Source organism: Hypanus sabinus, chromosome 5 (assembly GCF_030144855.1).
Source record: "Hypanus sabinus isolate sHypSab1 chromosome 5, sHypSab1.hap1, whole genome shotgun sequence".
NCBI classification, from domain to species: domain Eukaryota; kingdom Metazoa; phylum Chordata; class Chondrichthyes; order Myliobatiformes; family Dasyatidae; genus Hypanus; species Hypanus sabinus.
Window position 1 is genome coordinate 83,000,021 of NC_082710.1, and position 25,667 is coordinate 83,025,687.

The 25,667-nt window shown below is 39.7% G+C and overlaps 1 protein-coding gene across 1 annotated transcript in view; it reads left to right on the plus strand.

The window, feature by feature from the left end:
* Positions 1-25,235, plus strand: part of LOC132394271 (contactin-associated protein-like 5) — a 977,958-nt gene extending 952,723 nt beyond the window's left edge. Inside the window, exons 20-21 of the mRNA XM_059970196.1 lie at positions 4,612-4,683; positions 24,705-25,235. Coding sequence (XP_059826179.1) covers positions 4,612-4,683; positions 24,705-24,901 — 269 coding nt within the window. The 3' untranslated portion in view covers positions 24,902-25,235. The remainder of the gene's footprint in view (positions 1-4,611; positions 4,684-24,704) is intronic.
* The last annotated feature ends 432 nt before the right edge of the window (positions 25,236-25,667 follow it).

Consider the following 25,667-nt stretch of genomic DNA (forward strand, 5'->3'; position numbering starts at 1 on the left):
TAGTATATAGGAGCAGAATTAGGCCATTTGGCCTATGCAGTCTGCTCTCACATTCCATCATGGCTGATTTATTATTCCTCTCAACCCCAGTCTCTGCTTTCTCCCCAGAACCTTTGACGTGATGTGACAAGAGCAGATAGATGGGCCATGGGCCATTATCAAAGTGAATAGTAGAAAAGGCCTGAGATCCAAAATAGCCTGTCCTGCTCTGATGTTCTTGTGTAACAAGACTGCATGTTTATTATCTCAAACTGGGAATGCAATTGGATCCTGGACTTCCTAACCGGAAGACCACAGTGTGCAGGGATTGGTGATAACATATCTTCCTCGCTGACTATCAATACCTTAGCACCTCAGGTGTGTGTACTTAGCCCACTGCACTACTCTCTATTATCACATGACTGTGTGGCTAAGCATAGCTCAAAAACCATTTATAAATTTGCTGACGATACAACCATTGTTGGTAGAATCTCAGATGGTGACGAGAGGGCATACAGGAGTGAGATATGCCAACTAGTAGGTTGGTGCTGTAGCAACAACCTAGCAGTCAACGTCAGTAAGATGAAAGAGCTGATTGTGGACTTCAGGAAGAGTAAGACAAAGGAACAGATACCAATCTTCATGGAGGGATCAGAAGTGGAGAGAGTGAGCAGCTTCGAGTTCCTGGGTGTCAAGATCTCTGAGGATTTAGCATATTGATGTAGTTATAAAGAAGGTAAGGCAGCAGCTATACTTTATTAGGAGGGTGAAGAGATTTGGCATGTCAACAAATACACTCAAAAATGTCTATAGCTGTACCATGGAGAGTATTCTGACAGGCTGCATCACTGTCTGGTATGGAGGGGCTACTGCACAGGAACGAAAGAAGCTGTAGAGGGTTGTAAGTCTTGTAAGCTCTATCTTGGGCACTAGCCTCCAAAGTACCCAGGACATCTTTAGGCAGCAGTGTCTCAGAAAAGCAGTGTCCATTATTAAGGACATCCAGCACCCAGGGCATGACCTTTTCTCACTGTTACCATCAGGTAGGAGATACAGAAGCATGAAGGCACACACTCAGCGATTCAGGAACAGCTTCTTCCCCTCTGCCATCTGATTCCTGAATGGACATTGAAGCTTTGGACGCTACCTCACTTTTTAAAAATATACACAGATGCCTACTGGTTGTTGATGGAATAACAGCTTTTTGTAGTTGCTCTTATAATACTTACTTTGCTGTTTCCAACCTGTTCTTAAATCTTGCTTTTAAACGTAATATTGTTTTATTATGAGGACTGCCAAATGTACTAAGAAAGAAAAGGACCCTCCTGTAACGTCGGAATGACAAGTACAGTAGAACAGTGGGATCTGGGAATAAGGATACATAATTCCCTAAGAGCGGCATTGCAAGTAGATAGGGTTGTAAAGGGAGCTTTTGATACATTAGCCTTTATAAATCAAAGTATTGAGTATAAGAGTTGGAATGTACAGGTAAGGTTGTATAAGGCATTGATGAGGCCAAATTTGGAGTATTGTGTGCAGTTTTAGTCACCTAATTACAGGAAAGATATTAATAAGGCTGAAAGAGTGCAGAGAAAGTTTACAAGGATGTTGCTGGGACTTGAGAAACTGAGTTACAGAGAAAGGTTGAATAAGTTATGACTTTATTCCCTGGAGCGTAGGAGAATGAGGGGTGATTTGATAGAGGTATATAAAATTATGATGGGTGTAGATAGATTGAATGCAAGCAGGCCTTTTCCACTGAGGCTAGGGGAGGAAAAGAAACAGAGGATATGGGTTAAGGGTGAAGGGGAAAAGTTTAAAGGGAACATTAGTGGGGGGCGCCTTCACACAGAGTGATGGGAGTGTGGAATGAGCTGCCAGATGAAGTGGTAAATGGGGGCTCACTTTTAACATTTAAAAAAAACTTGGACAGGTACATGGATGAGAAGGGTGTGGAGGGATATGGTCCAGATGCAGGTCAGTGGGACTAGGCAGAAAAATGGTTCGGCACAGCCGAGAAGGGCCGAAGGGCCTGTTTCTGTGCTTTAATGTTCTATGGTTCTAATAGAGGTTTAGCTTTACCAAATTTTAGGTTTTATTACTGGGCAGTCAATATACTGAATCAGACGTTTTGGTTGTATTAACCGAGAGGACTGTTCAGTTTGGGTTTCTTAAGAAGCTAACTCTATTAATAAATTTTCTATCATCTCTTTTCTCAGATCCTCAATTCCTTTATTTTTAAGTAAACAAACTGATAGTTTTGTAGTTAAACATACCTTGAGGTTTTGGGTATAATTTAGAAAATATTTTGGTTTATTGAGATTTTCTCTTTCAAATCCCATTTTTTCTATCTTTTTTTAAAACTTTCTATGACTGATGTAATTTTTAAAGATTGGGATAGACTGGGTATTAAATGCTTCCAGGATTTATTTGTTGGAGGAAGTCTCTTTTCATCTGAGCAGTTGTCAGCTTATCAAAAATTCACTTTTTTCAATATTTACAAATTAGAGACTTTCTGCGATCTCAATTACATACATTTCCTGAAAGTCCTGATAAGAATTTATTAGATGTAATTTTTAATTTGAAATCTTTTCATAATGGATCAATATCTAATATTTTTCCAATACCTTAAATAAAAAATCCCATTCCAATCTATCAAATGCTTTTTCTGCATCTAAAGCAACTGCCACACTCATTTCCTCCCTCTTTTGTGCTAAATGGATTATACTAAATAACCGAGTTACATTATCTGCCGATTGTCTATTTTTGATAAATCCTGTTTGATCCATATGCACTAATTTTGGTAAGCATTTTTCTATAGGGCAGTTAGGGGGGAGGGGTTAAGGGGAGGGGGTAAGGGTTATATATATTGTTTTTTCATACTTTGTAATCATTTAAAAATGTAATAAAAAAAGTTTAAAAAAAAATCTAATATTTACAGTATGTTGTTGGGAATGAGAAATGTTCCTTTAGACAAAATTAAAAATCTCTGGGGACAACATTTACAAACATCAATTTCTGAGGAAATGGAATGAATTTTTTATATTGGTTAATACCTCATCATTGTGTGCCCGCCACTCCCTCCTACTATTTAAAGTGGTCCATTAGGCCTACATGACTAAAAATAAGCTGTCTAATTTTTATTCTGATATATCTCCCTATTGTGACAGATGTAACAATGGAGAGGCTTCATTAATTCATATGTTCTGGACATGTCCGAGTCTTGAAAAATACTGGAAGGAAGTATTTCAAACTTTTTCTGTACGTTTTAAAGTAAATTTTAAACCAAACCCTTTGACTGCTTTATTTGGTATATTGGAGGAAAAATATTATCTTGGAGACACCTGATTTGCACATTTTGGCTTTATTGCTTAGGAGGAAGGATGTTGCTCCACCTACTCGTGCTCAATGGCTAAGTGATGTTATGTCATGCTTAAATTTAGAGAAGATTCATTGTTCAGTTTCTGAATCAAGACAGGACTTTCTAACATTGTGGGGAATTTTCATGAATTATTTTCAAAATCTTTGATTTGTTATCAAGTTGACTAATAATGTTTTACTATATGATAAGGATTTTTTTTTTCCTTTTTACTTTCTTTACCAAACAGCTTTTCTTGGTAGTGGGTTAGTTATTTTTTGTATAATAAGATTATTACTTTTCAATATGATGATTCAATTTAATTTGTATGAATATGGGATAATGAGACTATAAGTGTGATTCACATATAGTGTAATTGATATATGATATATATCCTCCTGTACTCTGTATTCTTTTTTGTAAGAAATCAATGAAAATATTGAAAAGAAAGAAAATATACAGTACTTCTGTTTTTGCACTTTTTAAAATCTATTCAATATATGTAATTGATTTACTTGTTTATTTATTATTATGCTTTATTTTATTTATTTATTTCTGCTATTTCTGCATTGAACTGCTGCTACTAAGTTAACAAATATCATGTCACATGCTGGTGATAATAAACCTGATTCTGATTCTGAATTTCTAGGGCACCATTACTTGAACTTGGATTGCATAGGAACCATGTAGGAGGATTTAGACAGAAAACTAACAGACCACAAATTTAAATTAGCAAGAAACTGAAAAAAAAAACGGTCAGTTTTGCAGTCTGAACAGAGGCAATTGTTAAATGGGTTACCCAGTCTGCACTTTGTCTTTCCAGTACAGAGAAGAACCTATTGTGTGCATTGTTAATTACAAGCAAAATCTCTTGGTGTATGCTGAAGAATGGGCCGCGTCAAAGTGAGATCTGGTTAACTTTGTCCTATTTGTTGGTCCTGCTGTTTTTTTTTCTGTAGCTAAAAATCATCTTAAATGAGAAAGTAAACCAAAATGAAAATTAAAGAGCAAAAAAAAACTGTGGAATGTAATCATCTCTAAGAGTCTTGGCCCAAAATATTGACTGTTTATTCCTCCCCGTAGGTGCTGTTTGATCGGCTAAATTCCTCCAGTATTGTGTGTGTGTTACTCTGGATTTCCAAAATCTGCAGAATCTTTTGAGTTTATAAAGAATTTTTGTATGTGGCTCCATTAAAAGGATGACCAAAGATCACTTGGCATTTAAAGAATTACATTGTGCTAACCTCTAATTATAATTTTTTGTTCAAATGCAGATCATTCAGGAGCAATAGATGTGGGGGAACCTTTAAAAAATTCAGTCAGAAGTGACTCAGCTGTCATTGGAGGTAAGAATATGAACCATCTATGAAACTGTTTTATTTGAAACCTAGTTTTAAAACATTTTCAAGACTACCTATTCTGGTGATCCTGAATTCCCCCAGGATCTTCATCACCTGGTCTTCGGCACATTTCTGAATTTATTCACGTGACTGTTGGCGACTGGAAATATAAGGATGGAGTTAAAGGGAGTTAAATGAAAATAAGAAAAGTCAAAAAGGACAACAGAATCAATGGAGTAGAAAGCTCAAGAAGAGATCATACAAATTAAATAGGAATTGATATGAAAGGAGAGGGGAGTAAAAATATATATGAATGCACGAAGTATAAGGAATAAAGTAGATGAGCTTGAGGCTCAGTTGGAAATTGGCAAGTACGATGTTGTGGGAATAAGAGAGACATGGCTTCAAGCAGACCGGGCCTGGGAAATTAATATTCAAGGATATATATCTTATCGAAAGGATAGACTGTCTGGCAGAGGGGGTGGGGTGGCTCTGTTGGTGAGGAATGATATTCAGTCCCTTGCAAGAGGGGACCTAGGATCAGGGGATGTAGAGTCAGTATGGATAGAACTGAGAAATTCTAAGGGTAGAAAGACCTTAATGGGAGTTATCTACAGGCCCCCAAACAGCAGTCTGGATGTAGGGTGTAAGTTGAATGAAGAGTTAAAATTGGCATGTCACAAAGGTAATGATACAGTTGTCATGGGGGATTTCAACATGCAGGTAGACTGGGAGAATCAGAATGGTACTGGACCCCAAGAAAGGGAGTTTGTGGAGGGCCTCCGAGATGGATTCTTAGAACAGCTTGTACTGGAGCCTACCAGGGAGAAGGCAATTCTAGATTTAATGTTGTGCAATGAACCGGATTTGATCAGGGACCTTGAGGTAAAGGAACCATTAGGAGGTAGTGACCATAATATGATGTGTTTTAACCTACAATTTGAGAAGGAGAAGGGAAAATCGGATGTGTCAGTATTACAGTTGAACAAAGGGAACTATGGAGCCATGAGGGAGGAGCTGGCCAAAGTTCAATGGAACAATACCCTAGCAGGGAAGTCAGTAGAACAACAATGGCAGGTATTTCTGGGAATAATGCAGAAGGTGCAGGATCGGTTCATTCCAAAGAGAAAGAAAGATCCTAAGGGGAGTAAGGGGTGGCCGTGGCTGACAAGGGAAGTAAAAGGCAGTATAAAAATAAAAGAGAAGAAGTATAACATAGCAAAGATGAGTAGGAAACCGGAGGACTGGGAAGCTTTTAAAGAGCAACGGAAGATAACAAAAAAGGCAATACACCAAGAAAAAAATGAGGTACGAAGGTAAACTAGCCAAGAATATAAAGGTGGATAGTAAAAGCTTCTTTAGGTATGTGAATAGCAAAAAAATAGTTAAGACCAAAATTGGGCCATTGAAGACAGAAACGGGTGAATTTATTATGGGGAACAAGGAAATGGCAGATGAGTTGAACTTTGGATCTGTCTTCACTAGGGAAGACACAAACAATCTCCCAGATACAATAGTAGCCAAAGGAACTAGGGTAAAGGATGAACTGAAGGAAATTTATATTAAGCAAGAAACGGTGTTGGATAGACTGTTGAGTCTGAAGGTTGATAAATCCCCGGGACCTGATGGTCTGCATCCCAGGGTATTTAAAGAGGTGGCTCTAGAAATCATGATGCATTGGTAATCATTTTCCAATGTTCTATAGATTCAGGAACAGTTCCTGCTGATTGGAGGGTGGCTAATGTTGTCCCACTTTTCAAGAAAGGAGGGAGAGAGAAAACAGGGAATTATAAACCGGTTAGCCTGACGTCAATGGTAGGAAAGATGCTGGAGTCAATTATAAATAGGAAATTACGACACATTTGGATAGCTGTAGAAGGATCAGTCTGAGTCAGCATGGATTTATGAAGGGAAAATCATGCTTGACTAATCTTCTGGAGTTTTTTGAGGATGTAACTATGAAAATGGACAAGGGAGAGCCAGTGGATGTCGTGTACCTGGACTTCCAGAAAGCTTTTGATAAAGTCCTATATAGGAGATTAGTGGGCAAAATTAGGGCACATGGTATTGGGGGCAGAGTACTGACATGGATTGAAAATTGGCTGGCTGACAGGAAACAAAGATTAGTGATTAACGGATCCCTTTCGGAATGGCAGGCTGTGACCAGTGGGGTACCGCAAGGTTCGGTGCTGATAACTCTGTTTACCATATACATTAATGATTTAGATGAAGGGATTAAAAGTAACATTAGCAAATTTGCTGATGACACAAAGCTGGGTGGCAGTGTGAAATGTCAGGAGGATGTTATGAGAATGCAGGGTGACTTGGACAGGTTTGGTGAGTGGGCAAATGTATGGCAGGTGCAGTTTAATGTGGATGAATGTGAGGTTATCCACTTTGGTGGCAAGAACAGGAAGGCAGATTACTATCTAAATGGAGTCAAGTTAGGAAAAGGGGATCTTGTACAACGAGATCTTGTACATCAGTCAATGAAAACAAGCCTGCAGGTACAGCAAGCAGTGAAGAAAGCTAATGGCATGCTGGCTTTTATAACAAGAGGAATAGAGTATAGGAGTAAAGAGGTCCTTCTGCAGCTCTACAGGGCCGTGGTGAGACCCCACCTGGAGTATTGTGTGCAGTTTTGGTCTCCAAATTCGAGAAGGACATTCTTGCAATTGAGGGAGTGCAGCATAGGTTCACAAGGTTAATTCCCAGAATGGCGGGACTGTCATATGTTGAAAGATTGGAGCGACTGGGCTTGTATACACTGGAATTTAGAAGGATGAGAGGGGATCTAATTGAAACATATAAGATTATTAAGGGATTGGATATGTTGGAGGCAGGAAGCATGTTCCCGCTGATGGGTAAGTCCAGAACTAGAGGCCACAGTTTAAGAATAAGGGGTAGGCCATTTAGAACAGATATGCGGAAAAACTTTTTTACCCAGAGAGTGGTGGATATGTGGAATGCTCAGCCCCAGAAGGCAGTGGAGGCCAAGTCTCTGGATGCATTCAAGAGAGAGTTAGATAGAGCTCTTATAGATAGCGGGGTCAAGGGATATGGGGAGAGGGCAGGAATGGGGTACTGATTGTGTATGATCAGCCATGATCACAGTGATTGGCGGTGCTGGCTAGAAGGGCCGAATGGCCTACTCCTGCACCTACTGTCTATTGACTATTATCCTTTCATCTGGCTCATTGCAAAGTTCTAGAATTCTCCCCTTACATCTTTTAGTTCCCCTCTGCTCTTAAGTCTTCAGTCATCTGCCAATATTACCTCCTGTTTGGTTCAGTGTTTCAATATTCTTTGATAACCACTCTCCATAAAAGCCCTGGAATGTTTCACTACATTGATGGTACTTCATAATTGGTTAAAAGCTGGGTTAAGCCAAATGCTTTCGAAGCCAATGATAAACATAGTTTGAGACTGCTCTAAGCAGAGTGATCCAATAATATGCTTTGTTTAGCTTTGAAGTTTGTGACGAGGGCAATGTCAATGTGGCTGCATTTAAAGTCAAGCCGAATTGTTCAGAGAAGGTGCTAGTTCTATCACTGTTATATGTGTTATGACAGTGCTAAGCTGACTTTAAGTAGACATTTCAGCCATTTTACCAAAAGACTTGATCATAATTTCCAAAGGTTTTACCGCTACTGCTATAGTTGAAACACACACATTGTTACTATGTAAACTGGAGTACACTCGGCTGTGAAAAACAAGCAAGTCAGACAGAATCTGTGGAAGAAAATAGTCAAGATTTCAGGCTGAGAGCTTTCATCACACTAATGCCTCCGTCATGCTGCTTCAATATTTTACGCGATTTATTATGCACAGATGTACAGTATTATTAAAACTTACAGTAACAGTTCCACTGTACTGCTGATGTAAAGAAAAGGTCAATGCATACATCAGCAATATTAAACCTGATTCTGATTAAAAGTGAAATACACAGGTGTTCTCAAAGCCTGTCTAATAACAAACATAACATAACTGCATATACAACACTAGCACGAACTCAACCAAGTGATAACTACATTTTAAAACATGAAAAGCTGATTTAGCATGGAAATTTGACAGGAGTCTGTCACACTAAATGGTCTGTATCTTATCCCCAATGCATTGTTCTTAGCCTTTGAAATTAATGCTATTGAAACAATGAAATGAGTTTTGGAAGCAGACTAAAAAGTACAGGTGCATCTCCATGGAATGATCTATGTTACTGTTCAAAAGCAGACTAATCAACACAACTCTGGGCCTTCAGTCCAGATTCTCGGACTTGCAGATCTCGGGCCTCCAACTTTAGAATTCACCCCAACATGTGAATCACATGATCATGGGTTTAACCTTCAGGTAACTGAGGATTTCATGACTCCTTTTGACCCATATGACTTCTTCAGGCCTCAATCTTCATTTTTCAATCTTGGGGCTTCAACTGCTGGCTTCACCAGGCTTGACCTTTGGGTCCTTACTCCCAGACTCGACATGGACCTCTGTCATCAGTGACCTGGGGAGTCTCCAGTCCTCGTGACTCCCACCCATGCCTGGAACTCTCCACCTATATGAACTTCCAATCTGGGACCATTCTCCAACCTAGAGATTGCTGGTCTCCTCAGTACCTGCAACATGACTTCTGGGATCAGTGAAGCTCAACCACAATCAAAATCTTCTTGTCCAGACTCTTCATTACTACTCCTGACCTCTAACTTCCCCTCATCTCTGTCCCTAAACTGTAATCTGACCCCATCTCCACTTTCTGTCCTGAAAACCATCTGTATGAACCTAAAAGAACAGAAAAATCTGAGGGTAACATTGGCAGTCATCACAACATGGCACCATCTTGACTGGAAGAACTTTGAGATAATTAGTTAGAAGCTCTATAGAGGAACTGCTATCTTTCATCAATAGCTTTAACATAAAAATTGGGAAAGGAGTGAGAGGTGATCATATTGAAATACATGACATTTTAATAACTTTCAGCAGGGTGTGCTGTAAGGCTATGACTTCAAGATGTAGTATCTAGAACAAAGAGTGAGTATACAGTCCTAATCACTGCCTCAGTATAGCAAAACCATAACCACTATGCACGACAATGAACATTTGCCTTTGTTCCATTTGTGCTTTTTTCTTGTACAATTTAAAATAATTTATATTCAAATTATGTTTTTCTTGTGAATGCAGTGTCTCTGATGCTATGTGCTTGTGACACTATGCAAGTATACTATTCATTGTACATGTGTATACACGTACTTGTGCACATCTATGACAATAAGCTTGATTTTGACTATGAGAAAAGGTCTCTGGAAGGACTGTGATTTGTTGGAATTCTCTGTCTCCAAAGGTTGTAGTTCAAAGTAAAAATATTATCATAGTACATATATGTTGCAATATACAACTCTGAAATTTATTTTCTTGCAGGCATTCACAGTAAAACAACAAAATACAATAGAATCAATGAAGCTTTGCACAAATACTGACAATCAATACAAAACAGTGCAAAAACAAAAAAAAACATAATATTAAATGAATAATGCTGAAATACTTGAAACTCTTGTTACATTAGTCTCAAAGCTGAGACCAAGTGATTTTTACAGATTCTTAAGGTTTGACCAGGACCAATAAAACAATCAAGTTATTAAATTGGCCTGCACTTTATAAGTAGCTATGCAGTATATCAGCCATGATGGAATGGTGGAGCAGACTCAATGAGCCGAATGGCCTAATTCTGCTCCTGTACTTTATGGTCCAATAATTATGCAGGCTGGAGTGTAAATACTGTCCCTTCTTATGGCTCTTAATTTGCTGGTTATTGCACAGTTACTAATCTTTAGGTCTGCATAAAGCATTTTCTCAAATTTAACACGATTGCTGACTTCCACAATCCCTTCTGTTCATGAAAGTACTGCCATTGAAATGATACCTTTGTACTCAAAGGTTTCCTGAGCTGTTGTAAACCTATCTTTCCTTTCCTATTGATGACTTCTTTACATGCAAGACTGGCAGTGGTGTAGTTATTTGCTATTAGTTGGTTGCTGCAATGGTTCAATTTAAGTCAACGTACTTTGAAAAGATTTGATGGCTTGGATATAAAGCTGTGATTCTCAACAGGTACTGTACATAAATTGTCAGTCACTTTAATAGATACAATCAATTTGCTCATGAAATATTGTGACCCATACTACTTCTTGCACAATTCTCTTTTTCATTATAAGCAAATATATAGGCAACTAATAAAAATTGATGCAGAAAGCAAAGCAAATGTGTTTTACATGGACCTCGTAAGGGTTTTGACCAAGTCCTACATGATAGATAGTTCCAGAAGTTAAGCATCAAGGGATCTAAGACATGCTAACAATCTGGATCCAAAATTAGCCTGATGATGGGATGAGTGTGTTGGGTGTGTCTCTTCCTCACTAGAGATCTGGCATATTACAGAGGTGTTTGATGGAACCTTTGCTGTTTGCAATACATCTAGTAATACATGCAGTACATCTTGGATGGGGAAGTTGCTGGTTCTCTCATTGCTGATGAACTAGAATGTTAAAACTCATGTTCATTACTCAAATATACTTTTATTTATGTGTGCACAATGAGACAACATCACAATTGTCACCACACTGTCCAGAAGTTTGAACAAAACGTGCAAATTTTATACAGTATTGACTAACAGATGCAGATGTTGACCGATTGGTAACTTTGTATATATTCAAATTCCTTATTTACATAATCAACCACCATTCACCCTACAGTAGTCAATTGAAACTTCAAGAGTTTAGTTGCCATGCTGCAGCAATCCATAACATTGGTTAGACTGAACATGGAAAGTATTTCTTGCCACCGCTTTGCTGGAAGGATGTGGTAATAGAGATTAACCAAGGTGTCACCTAGAATGGTGGATTCTAGTGAAAAGGGAAGATTGGCTAGGTTGAGTTTATACTCAGTGGAGTACAGGAGGCTGAGGCATGTCCATAAAATGAGAGACTGAGATAAGATAAATCCATAGGTTTTTTTGGTAAAAGACAGGGGAATCTAGAACTAGACAGCATAGGTTTAAGATCAGAATGGAAAAATTTAAAGGGGATCTGAGGGATTTGTTTTCTTCCCCACACAAAAAGATGGTGCTTATTGGGAATGAGGTAACAGAGGAGGTGGTAGAGGCAGAAACAATTACAATGTTTAAAGGATACTTGGACAGTTATTTCAATAGGAAATCTGTAGAGGAATATTGGTTTAAAATATAGGTAAAAGTGATTAGCATAGATCGACCCGAAACATCAACTGCACTGTTTCCTTTTTTTTTGTAATTTATTTTTTTAATTGAAGTACATAATCAAACAAACATTTCCATAAGATGTATTTCAGACATTGTACATATATCTCATATAATCATATATGTCACAAATCTCCACATTGTATTTATCTGAGGTATACACTTATAGAAAAGAATGTAAAGAAAAAAACAAGCAAAAGGAAAAAAGACAACACGAGTGAATCTGCAGATGCTGGAAATAAATAAAAAAACACGAAATGCTGGCAGAACTCAGCAGGCCAGACAGCATCTATGGGAGGAGGTAATAACGACGTTTCGGGCTGATCTTTTTTTTACAACATATTCATTGATTCGTGAGAATAAAATCAGGCCTATGAGGCATTATGTAGTTAAACCATTTTTCCCAGTATGAATCAAATTGTTCCAGCTTATGATTAACAGATGCTGTTATTTTCTCCATTTTGTAAATGTCCATTGTAATTTCCATCCATGCATTTAAAGTTGGGCTCTCCTGTAATAACCATTTCCTAGTAAGAGTCTTTTTACCAGCCACCAACAGTATATTCATTAAATATTTATCTCTTTTCAGCCATTCTTGAGGTATGTACCGAAAATATATGGTCTTACTCTCTAAGGGTATTTCACATTTAAAGATGTCTTTTAGGGCATTGTGTATCCCCCTCCAATAGTTTCTGATAATAGGACAGTCCCAAAAAATATGATAATGATTTGCATTTTGATTTCCACAATTTCTCCAGCAAACAGGGAGGTTACATTCATAATGGGATTTCTGAGAGAGTGTAATAAAATACCTAATCAAGATTTTCCATCCGAACTCCCTCCATTTCTGTGAATTGGTACACTTCCATTGATACCTCCATATTATTGTTCATTCTTTCTCAGATATAATTATCTCTCCTTCCTTCTCCCATTTTGTTTTAATGTATGAAGTCGAATGTGTTTTAAGATTTGACAAACCCTTATACATGCTTGAAATGATTCTACTACAATTATCTGAAATATATGCTTTTCTAAATAGCTCTATCAAGCACGTACTTGCCTTGGTTACATTTTTAAGTGTCCTATTAACATATTGTCGCATCTGTAAATACCGATAAAAATCTTGTTTATCGAATGTGTTTCTCTTTAAGCATTTCAAAACTGAACAGTGTTCCTTCTTTCATTATGTTGCAAAGAACTGTTATTCCATTAGCCGTCCAGTCCTTAAATCTAGCATCCAGTTTTTTCATTGTAAAATCCAAGTCATATGCACACCATTTAAGAACTGCAATATCTTGCTCTAGATTATATTCTTTTATAGTAGTTTTCCATACTTTAAGAGTCAATTTCACCCATGTGTTATCAATAGTATTTATGTACCTTTGCAGGTTGTTATCAGCCAAAATTGCTTGTAATGGGGCTGGGAAGTACCCGCTGCTCAATGTTTTTCCATTGAGCGTCATATGTTGCACCAACATATCACAGCTCTTAACTGTACTGCAAAATAATAATCTCTAAGAAAAGGTAGAGCCCATCCCCCATTTTCCTTTGCTAGTTGCAAAGTTTTGAGATGAACTCTAGGCCTTTTACCCTGCCAAATATACCTTGATAGCATCTTGTTCCATTCATTGAATTGATTTTGATTATTCTCTATTGGTAGGGTCTGAAAGAGATATAACAGTCTGGGCAGTATATTCATTTTAATAGACTCAATCCTTGAACTGAGACTGAAAAAGGGAATCAGGTTCCATCTCGCCATATCTTCCTTAATTTTTTATATAAAGGCTGATAATTATATTCTGATAATTTTGCCAAATCTTTTGGCATAATGATACCCAAATATTTGAAAGACTCAGTTTGCCATGCCCAGGGATATTTACTTTCAATTTCTCTTGGTGGGCTATAGTTATATGAAAGCAATTGGGTTTTAACTATGTTGATCTTGTATCCTGCTAATTGACCACATTGTTCAAAGGATTGCATCAATTTAGGTAAAGAGTATGTTGGTTACCCTAGATAGATCAAAATGTCATCCGCGTAACAAGCCAATTTATGCTCTGTCCCTTTAATAGTAATTCCACTGATATCTTCATTTTGTCTGATGTATTGAGCTAATGGTTCCAGATATAATGCGAAAAGTAGCGGTGACCATGCACAACCCTGTCTCATGCCCCTTTCTAGGGTATCCTAGGGTATTTCTATTTGATAAATATCCATTGATTTTAATCCTAGCAGTAAGGTTGTCATATAGTGTCTGTATAGATTTAATAATTGTGTCTTGGAAACCAAATCTATGTAAGAGGTTCTAAGTAGAGACCAATTTATTTTTTAAATTTGTTCCTTAAAGTACGGATCATTGAGTAGACTTGAATTTAGTTTCCAAATAGTGTTCTTTGGTTGTAGGTCAAAATCACCAGATAAATATATAAGTACATGGTCACTTACATCTATTGTCCCAATTCCACAGGAGTTAATTTTGTCTTTGTCTATTCTTGTATATACAGAATGGGGAACAGAATAATGGGCATAATCCCTTCTGTTGGGGAAAAGGTCCCTCCATATATCAATTAAACCAACATCCTCAAAAAGTGTATTAAATTTCTTATGTAAGGATTTTGCTTCGTAGATTTTTCTATTGGAAGAGTCTAACTATGCTTGTAATTGTAAATTTAAGTCTCCCCCACATATCAGGAGACCTTCAGTTTCCGCTACCATGACTAATTTTCTGAAAGAAACCAATATCACTTCCTGGGGGTGTATATATATTCAATAGAATAACTGAATTTCCATCTATATTCCCCCTTACCAGAATATATCTGCCCTCTTTGTTTTCCATTTCGAATACTTTTTCAAAATTTAGCTTACTTGAGATAAGAATTTCAACCCCTCTCCTATGTCCTATTTATATGAGAAAAAACAAATTAGTAAAGCCCATTCTCTTTAGTTTTCTATGCTCATTATCACTTAAGTGAGTTTCCTGTAAATATACTACATGGGCTTGTTCTTTTTTTTCATTTTGAATAAAATTCTATCACATTTGATTGGATTTAATAGCCCATTGACATTAAAAGAAATGAATTTTACTTTGTCTTTAGCCATCTGTATTTATCTGTCAATGTATCATTGAAATTAGCAGAATAAAACTTAATTGATCTACTCCCTGAACAAATAAGAACCAAGAAACTCAAATAATAACAAAATAGGCAACAAAGGTGTGATTCCAAGGCTGAGGTCTCTTGTAGATGACCCTGGGTTGAGCTAGAAGAAATGTCTAGCTGTGGGGGATAACTCCTCCTACTTGTGAAATTGAGGGCCCCCATTGCAGTATTCATAAAAGTCAGTGAACAAATCCATTACAGAGAAAAGATTTCCCTGTGTACTCCTATATATATGTATATATATATATATATATATATATATACACACACACACACATATATATACATATATATTATATACATACACATATATGCAGACATATATATTCTCATTTTGGTGGGGAAAAAGGAGTAAGTGAGTGAATAAAGAAGAATAATTGAGTAATATAAAATCCACATTATAATAAGTATTTCTTGAGATAGGTATAACACCGTCAACTTTTGCTTCCGTTTAGCTTCTCAACATTTTTAAAGTTAGCCAAACCTTATGGCTCTGCTGGAGGGGGTGAGGACTGTTGTAGGAAAACTCCCATTCTCTTCTGGATATACTTCTCTCGGCCTCCTCCCGTCTCCTGCCTTCTTGATTCTCACACTATTTCCCAAGCAGAGCAGGATAATTCCTCTGCCAGGCTTTCTCTCGGTTTGATCACACTAACAGGCAACCCTCTGGCCTTCATGTCTGCAGTTGCCTCTTCCACTGTCTGGTACAACCGCGTCCCATCGTGATAAAACATTCGAAGTTTAACAGGGTAAGGAGTTTGAAATCTAATCCTTTCTTGCTTTAGTATTCACTTTACTTCAGAGTATTCTTTATGTTTCTGCAGGACCAAGGGGGGGGGAGGTAATCTTGGTCGAAATATATTAATTTATATTCTAAAAGCACCCTCTTCTTACCCCAGGCCCTTTGTAGAATCTCCACCTTGGTACTGTATCAAAGCAATTTAATTATTATTGAGTGTGGCTTATCTTCTCTGCCTCGGGTAGGCCTCGGGACGATCGTGCAATGCGCTCTCTCAAATTCCAGCTCCATAACTGAGGGAAGCTCCAGAGCATCCCACAGCAACTTTCCGACAAACCCAGTCATAGACAAACCCTCCGCTCCTTTGGGAACATTGTATATTCTGATATCTTTCCGTCGTGATCTTCCCTCCAGGTCAAGTAGTTTACCTTCTTGTTGATTTAATATTTTTATCATCTTACTTAGTATCCGTTCCATGTTTTGCATGCAATCTTCCACCTTCTCAATTCAAGTTTCTGCCACCACTATTTTTTGATTGACGTTGGCGAGCTCTGACTTAATATCATGTAGCTGCTGTTTTATATCTTTCTGGAACTCCCTTATCTCTTTCAAAATTTTGATCATATTTGCTGCTTCGCCTGAACGAGGCCCAGCGTCTGCCTCACTAGCACGCGGTCAGGTAGGAGAGCCGCTCGCTACACTCCTCTTGTCCACAGGCTCCGCAGTGCCACTTTTTTTATTTCTATTCTTTTTCCCCATTCTTGCCCCTCTTATCAGTTCAAATAATTTCAAAAATACTATATTTGATGGGTTAATGGGGCAAAATATGTGTTTTTCCGGAGGAGCTAGTGACTTAAGCTACCATTCTTGACGATGACGTCACCAGCACCCAACTGTACTTTTTCCATAGATGCTGCCTGGTCTGCTGAGTTCCTCCAGCAATTTGTGTGTGTCCCTTGGAAGTTTTCATGTTTTATTGTTTTACAACACAGTGGATTTAATTTGGCTTTTTGGCACTAATCAACTGAAAAAAAGACTCTTTCGTGTCAAAGTAAAAACAGATCTCCCCAAAGTGATATAAATTAATTACAATAATTGATTACGTAAGTATTCACCTAGTTCAAGTCTGAATTTAGTAAATGACCTTTGGTAGCAACTACAGCCTGTGTGGATAGGCCTCTGGCAGCTTTGAACATCTGCAATTTTTTTCCCCATTTTTCTTTACAAAACTGCTCAAGTTCTGTCAGATTGCATGGGGTTGTGAGTGAACAGCACTTTTCAAGTCCAGCCATAAATTCTCAATTGGATTGATGTCAGAACTCTGACTTTGCCACTCCAGGACATTAACTTTAATTTTTAAACCTTCCCAGTGTAGCTTTGGCTTTATACTTGAGGTCATTGTCTTGCTGGAAAACAAATACTGATTTCATTTTACCCTTTACCTTCACAAGCCTTCCAGGGCCTGCTATAGTGAAGCATCCCCACAGCATGATGCAGCCACCACCGTGCTTCACGGTAGGAATAATATGGTTTTGATGATGTGCATAGTGTCGGATGGCCAAAATTCATCAGACCACAGAACCATTGAAGCTTTGTAAGTCACTTGGTGACCTCCCTCGCTGGCCCCCTTCTTGCATGGTCACTCAGTTTTTGAGGATGGCCTGCTCCAGAATCAATGAAAAACTACACACAGAGAGTAACAAAAGAACCAATATCCAAAAGGAGACAAACTGTAAATAAAAAAAGTAAATAAGTAAATAAATATTACTAAGAATAATACCTTGTAGTAGATGATGACATTAAACTTGATTACTCTTTTTTGAACAGTATGCACCTCATAGGTTCAGAGAGTGGTGAATTTGTGGAATTCATTGTCACGGATGGCTATGTAGGCCAAGTCATTGGATATACATACCTGATAAAAAGTATTCACCTCCTTTGAAAGATTTCATATGTTACAACATTGAATCATAATGGATTTACTTTGAGTTTTTTGATACTGATCAACAGAAAAAGAAAGAGGTGTTGGGTCTGGGTAAACATCTGTTATGCTTCCCTTTTTTTTCTCTTACTGTACCTAGTAAATGGCCATTGTGTGTTCTTCATGCCAAATGTTGGCATCCCGGGAGACCCAGAGATCCCAGGGAACTACATCGGTGTGAAGTGCATTCAGCTGCAACTCCTTGAAGACTGTGTTAGGGATCTGGAATAGCAGCTGGGTGACCTTCGGCTTGTATGGGAGAGTGAGGAGATAATCGATCAGTAGTCACCCCGAAGATGTAGGAGGCGGGTAGCTGAGTGACTGTCAGGAGAAATTGAAATGTGAATTGGCAGTTAGTGCAGAGTGCCCCTGTGGCCATTCCCCCTATAATAAGTATACCACTTTGGATACTGTTGTGGGAGGTGACCTCCCAGGGGAATGCCACAGAGACCAAGTTATTGGCACTGAGCATAGGTCTGTGGTGCAGAAGGGAAAGAGGGAAAAGAAGGAAGGGGAAGAGATAGGGGACAATAGTCAGAGGAACAGGCAGGAGATTCTGTGGATTTGAACGGGCCATCTGGATGGTACGTTGCCTCCCAGGTGCCAGGGTCAGGGACATCTTAGATCATATCCACAGCACTTTGAAGGGAGAGGGAGAGCAGCCAGATGTCTTGGAACATGTTAGTACCAATCACATAGGAAGGAAAAGAAAAGAGGTCCTGAAGAGAGTATTTAGAGAGCCAGGCAGAAAGCTGAGAAGCAGGACATCCCAGGGTAATTTCTGAATGCTGCCTTTGCCACATTTGGCAGATAAATGCTTGGCTGAGAAGTTGGTACAGGGGCAGGGCTTCAGGTTCTTAGATCAATGGGATCTCTTCTTGGGGAGGTATGACCTGTTCAAAAGTGACAGGTTGCACCTGAACCCGAGGGAACCAATATTATCGCGTGCAGGTTTGTTAGAGCTCTTAGGGAGGGTTTAAACTAATTTTGCTGGGGGATGGGAACCAGAGTGAAGAGACTCAGGTTAGGACAGATGGTTAAAAAAAAGTAAAGATAGCTTGCAGTCAGATCATCAGGAAGGACAGGCAGGTGATGGGAAAAAAATTTCAGCCAACAGTGTGAGCATCAGTGCATTAGGGATGCAGAATCAAAAAGGGGAGCAAATACAGTACCCAGAGTGTTATATCTCAGTGCATGGAGTATCAGAAATAAGGTGGATGATCTTTTTGCACTATTACAGATTGTCAGGTATGGTGTTGTGGCCACCACTGGAGCATGGTTGTAGTTGGGAGCTGAATGTCCAAGGTTACACATTGTATCAGAGGGATAGGAAGGTAGACTGTGGTGGTAAGGAATGGCATGAAATCGGTGGAAAGATGTGACATAGGATCAGAAAATGTTGAATCCTTATGGATTGAGTTAAGAAACTGCAAGGGTAAAAGAACCTTGATGGCAGTTATATACAGACCTCCCAACAGCAGCTGGGATGTGGACCATAGATTACAATGGGAAATAGAAAAAGCGTGTCAAAAGGGCAATGTTATGATAGTCATGGGAGATCAACATGCAGGTCCATTGGGAAAATCAGGTTGGTAATGAATCTCAGGAGAGCAAGTTTGTTGAATGCTTATGAGATGGCTTTTTAGAGCATTTTGTCTTTGAGCCTACTAGGGGATCAGCTGTACTGGACTGGGTGTTATGTAATGAACCAGAGGCAATTAGGAAGCATAATGAAAAAGTACCCTATGGAGGCAATGATCACAATATGATTGAGTTCAATTTGAAATTTAACAAGGAGAAAGTAAAGTCTGACGTAGCAGTATTTCAGTGGAGTAAAGGAAATTACATTGGTATGAGAGAGGAGTTGGCCAAAGTAAATTGGAAGAAGATGCTGGCAGGGATGACAGCAGAACAGCAAAGGTGTGAGTTTCTGGGAAAAATTAGGAAGGTGCAGGACAGATGTATAGAGCAAAAGAGAGGGCATACAAAAAGCAAAAATTAGCGGGAAAATAGAGGAAATATGAATGCAAGCAGGCAAACAATATCAATGTGGATAGTAAAAACTTTTTTAAGTCTTTAAAAAAATAAAAGAGAGATGAGAGTGGATATAGGACCTCTAGAAAATGAGGTCTGACAAATAATAACAGGGGACAAGAAGATGGCAGATGAGCTAAATGAGCATTTTGCATCAGTCTTCAATGTAAAAGACACTAGCAGTGTGCCAGATGTTGAAGGTATGAGGGAAGAGAAGTGAGTGCAGTTACTATTACAAGGGATAAAGTGCTCAATAAGTGGAAAGACCTCAGAGTATTATGGAATTTGTTACCACAGGCAGCTGTGGAGGCCAGGTCATTGGGTGTATTTACGCAGAGATTGGTAAGTTATTGATTGGACACAGCATTAAAGGTTATTGGGAGAAGGATGGAGAGCCTAATTCTGCTCCTATGTCTTATCATCTTATGGACATATCACTGAGAGCTACCTGTGACTGGAGGTATTAGGGTAAAGAGCTACCTGTGACTGAAGGTATTAGGGTAAAGAGCTACCTGTGACTGAAGGTATTATTAGGGTAAAGAGCTACCTGTGACTGGAGGTATTAGGGTAAAGAGCTACCTGTGACTGGAGGTATTAGGGTAAAGAGCTACCTGTGACTGAAGGTATCAGGGCAAAGAGCTACCTGTGACTGAAGGTATTAGGGTAAAGAGCTACCTGTGACTGGAGGTATTAGGGAAAAGAGCTACCTGTGACTGGAGGTATTAGGGCAAAGAGCTACCTGTGACTGAAGGTATTATTAGGGAAAAGAGCCTCCTGTGACTGAAGGTGTTATGGTAAAGAGCTGCTTGTGATTGAAGGTATTACTAGGGTAAAGAGCTACCTGTGGGAAGGCCCAGCAGGCGTGGAAACTTTATCATTATATGCTTTGTGCTGGCAAATCATTTTCAGTGGTGAGGAAATTAATAGCCCTAAAGTTCAGGGTCATGCAACGCAGGCTGAAACTGAGCCTAGCCAAGCAGAACAGGTAGATAAAGAAGCTTTGAAAGGCAAGTTCATGCAGAATGCCAGTAGTATCATCTCCCAGGTTAAAAACAAGAGGAAGGAGGCATTGACTAAGTGGCCAATAATGGACCCTCTAAGAGAGACACACTTTGCATTTGGAGCCTGCAAAATCAAACTAGCCAAGCAATCCTTTCACAGTTCAAACCTCAACATCAGCTCAGTTCACTGAGAGAGCCCAGATGAGGAAAAGACACCCCCAAATATTCTCCTTTACAGAGCCACGTCAAAGTCGAGCTTGTTGTCATTTGCATGGACAGGTGTAATCAAAAATTTACAGTATCATAGACACAGCATTCATAAGAAAGACCTGAGTTAAATATAACATGTACAATTTTTCAAAGAAAGAGCAAAATCAAGAAGTATCTATTGTAGTGAAAAATGATCATAAGTATTGCTATCCTAAAGTAGTGCAGGATGCTTCAAGGACCAAGTGATTAGAAGGAAGGAGTTGCTTTTGAACTTGGTTGTATGGAATCTCAGACTTCTATACCTCCAACCTGATGGTAGCTATGAGAAGATGGCATGGCCCATTTCAATAAATGAATCCTGCTCCAGAGGTGCAGTTCACCCTGACACATCTTATTAGTCAGTACAATTTATTTCATAGAAAATATGACATAGAACAGTACAACACTGATGCCCCTTTGCCTCCTAATAATCTGCATCAAAAACAATGCCAAACCTTTACATGTTCCATAGTTCCAAGCCCTGCATGTACATGTATCTATCTACAGCCTCATAAACACCACTATTGTATTTGCTTTCACCACTACCCTCCGGCAGAATGGTAGAAATGTACATTAGGTACTGAAAACACTGGAAAAAACTTAACAGGTCAGACAACAACTGTGAAATGAAAATCTGAATTAAATTTTTAGGCTGTTATTTTCCCATCAGAGCTGCAAAGTTGATATAGTAAACTTGTTCTAAGTTTCACAGAGGAAGGGATGGAAAGAAGGAAAGATAATAACAATACAAAAAAGCTGGTTTGAAGTAAAGTCCCTCCTTCCCATAAAATGTTGATCTCCTACAGAATCAGAACCAAACTCAGTTTCTTATCACTAACATGTGTTGTGGATTTTGCTGCTTTTGTAGCAGCAGTACAGTGCAAGGCAAAAAAAAACACTATAGTCGGAAAAAATCAATCAAGAGAAATTCTTTGACAAGGACTGTCCTACACCCACCCCATGACCCATTCTCCCGTCTTCAACCCTCCTCCTCTTCATGGACACCCCGCTCTGGTCTTCTGCCTGCTCTGGATCTCTTTATTGCTAATTGCCGATGGGACATCAACCATCTTGACTTCACCACACCCTGTTCCAATTCCAACCTAACTCCTTCCAAACGCTCTGCTCTCCGCTCCTTCCGCACCAATCCCAAACGCACTATAAAACCTACTGATAAGGGGGTTGCTGTTGTTGTCTGGTGTACTGACCTCTACCTGGCTGAGGCACAGTGACAACTGTCTGATACCTCCTCTTATTTACGCATTGATCATGATCCCACTAAGGAGCATCAGGCCACTGTCTCCTATACCATCACCAACCTTATTAGCTCTGGGGATCTCCCATCCATTGCCACCAACCTCATTGTTCCCACACCCTGCACTTCCCGTTTCTACCTCCTACCCAAGATCCACAAACCTGCCTGTCCAGGTAGACCTATTGTTTCAGCTTGCTCCTGCCCCATTGAACTCATTTCTGCATACCTTGACACTGTCTTATCCCCCCTTGTTCAATCTCTTCCCACCTATGTTCGTGACACTTCTCATGCTTTGAATTTTTTCAATGATTTTAAGTTCCCTGGCACCCACCGTCTTATTTTCACCACAGACATCCAGTCCCTATATACCTCCATCCCCCACCAAGATGGTCTCAAAGCTCTTTGGTTGTTTTTCGATTCCAGACCTAACCAATTCCCCTCTACCACCACTCTCCTCCATTTAATGGAATTGGTCCTTACTCTCAATAATTTCTCCTTTGGCTCCTCCCACTTCCTCCAAACCAAGGGTGTAGCCATGGGCACCCGTATGGGTCACAGTTATGCCTGCCTCTTTGTTGTCTTTATGAAACAGTCCATGTTCCAAGGCTATACCGGTATCCATCCCCCTCTTTTCCTTTGCTACATCGACGACTGCATTGGCATTGCCTCTTGCACGCGTGCTGAGCTCGTCGACTTCATTAACTTTGCCTCCAACTTTCACCCTGCCCTCAAATTTACCTGGTCCATTTCCGACACCTCCCTCCCCTTTCTTGATCTTTCTGTCTCCATCTTTGGAGACGGCCTATCTACTGATATCTACTATAAGCCTACAGACTCTCTCAGCTACCTGGACTATTCCTCTTCCCACCCTGTCTCTTGCAAAAAGGCTATCCTCTTCTCACAATTCCTCCGTCTCCACCGCATCTGCTCTCAGGATAAGGCTTTTCATTCCAGGACGAAGGAGATGTCTTCCTTTTTTAAACAAAGGGGCTTCCCTTCGTCCACCATCAACTCTGCTCTCAAATGCATCTCTCCCATTTCCCGCACATCTGCCCTCACCCTATCCACCCGCCACCCCACTCGGGATAGGGTTCCCCTTGTCCTTACCTACCACCCCACCAGCCTCCAGGTCCAACATATAATCCTCCGTAACTTCCGCCACCTCCAACGGGATCCCACTACCAAACACATTTTTCCCTCCCCCCCTTTCTGCTTTTCGCAACTCCCTTGTCCACTCGTCCTGCCCATCCCTTTCCACCAATCTCCCTCCTGGCACTTATCCTTGTAAACGGAACAAGTGCTACACCTGCCCTTACACTTCCTCCCTCTCCACCATTCATTGCCCCAGACAGTCCTTCCAGGTGAGGCGACACTTCACCTGTGAGTCAGCTGGTGTGGTATACTGCGTCCGGTGCTCCCAGTGTGGCCTTTTATATATTGGTGAGACCTGACGCAGACTGGGAGACCATTTTGCTGAACACCTACGCTCGGTCCGCCAGAGAAAGCAGGATCTCCCAGTGGTCACACATTTTGATTCCACGTCCCATTCCCATTCTGATATGTCTATCCATGGCCTCCTCTATTGTCAAAATGAATCAAAACTCAGGTTGGACGAACAACACCTACCGGCTGGGTAGCCTCCAACCTGATGGCATGAACATTGACTTTTCTAACTTCCGTTAATGCCCGTCCTCCCCTTCTTACCCCAGCCCTGACATACTTAGTTGTTTGCCTGTTCTCCATCTCCCTCTGGTGCTCCCCCCACCTCCTTTCTTTCTCCTGAGGCATCCCGTCCCATGATCCTTTCCCTTCTCCAGCTCTGTATCACTTTCACCAATCACCTTTCCAACTCTTAGCTTCATCCCACCCCCTCCGGTCTTTTCCTATCATTTTGCATTTCCCCCTCCCCCCACTACTTTCAAATCTCTTACTATCTTTCCTTTTGGTTAGTCCTAATGAAGGGTCTCGGCCCGAAACGTCGACAGCGCCTCCCTATAGATGCTGCCTAGCCTGCTGTGTTCCACCAGCATTTTGTGTGTGTTGTTTTTGAATTTCCAGTATCTGCAGATTTCCTTTTGTTTGCTCAGAGAAATTATGAGATGGTTTTCATGGACCGTTCAGAAATCTGACGGGAGAGGGGAAGAGGGTGTTCCTGTACACCATTCTTGTGAAAAATCTGATTCTGATATTCACAGAAAAAAAATTCCTTACTTAATTTTCAGCAAGTTATACCCAAAGCATTGTGCCCACTTTTGTATTTGCATTATCTAGTTGGTTGTCAATGAGACAGTCTTGCCTTCTGCTGTGCCTGCTCCTATAACTTGACTCCTTCATTCTCACCCGCAGGTGTGATAGCAGTGGTGATTTTTGTCACCCTCTGCATCACGGCCATCATGGGACGCTTGTTGTGCAAGCACAAAGGCACGTACCGCACCAACGAAACAAAGGAGGTTGAATATGCCGAGACTGCAGATGCCACACTGAGGACCAATGCCAATGTGCAGGACTGTGTTAGTGAGAGCACAAAAGAATATTTCATCTGACAGCAATCGAAGCACCTCCTCATTTCGACAGTTGCAACAGCAGAAAACGCCAACAGACTGGATTTGCTGCCTGCTATGAGTTCACTGTAAATTCTTCAGACTAATTTGCCAAACATTGGCTCCAGGAATTGTGCAGTTCACATAGGCAGAAGTTAAGTTTTCTTGTTAATGGTGGGTGAGCTCAGGGGAGTGAAGATGTAATTTTTTTTTAGAATTAAATAAGGATATAGGAGCAGCTACTGAATGTTGAAACTTGTTTTAATTGGCCCAAAGCCAATAATCCTATTTATTTACAATGCATTATTTTATACATTGACCACTGCAGTTGAATAATTTACAAAGAAGCTGGAACTACATCAGATCCCACTGTTGGAATAATCTGACATTAGGAATTTAGATGTTGTTTCTACCTGTAAGACCTCAGTAGCAAGAGCTCTTCATTCAGTGATCTTTTGTGATTCTTCCAGGTGACAGGTTCAGTTGATTCCTCTGCTCTGCAATGAATTGGTATTTCAATAACACACTTCCAATCTGTGCTTGGCTGTAAATGGTTAGGAAACATAGAAATACGATTAGTGCAGTTGATAGAAAGGCATGATTTTATTTCCCCAAAGAACTAGAATAATCAAGACAAAAGCAGCTCATGCTATCATGCTTACAACCTATCTATGGTGCATTGGATAGGTTGCAGTTTCACTATGAGTAGAAATGTTTGATAAGTTTGTGTTTCCTGCACAATGCAATTAACTGTTTAAAAAAAAACAGC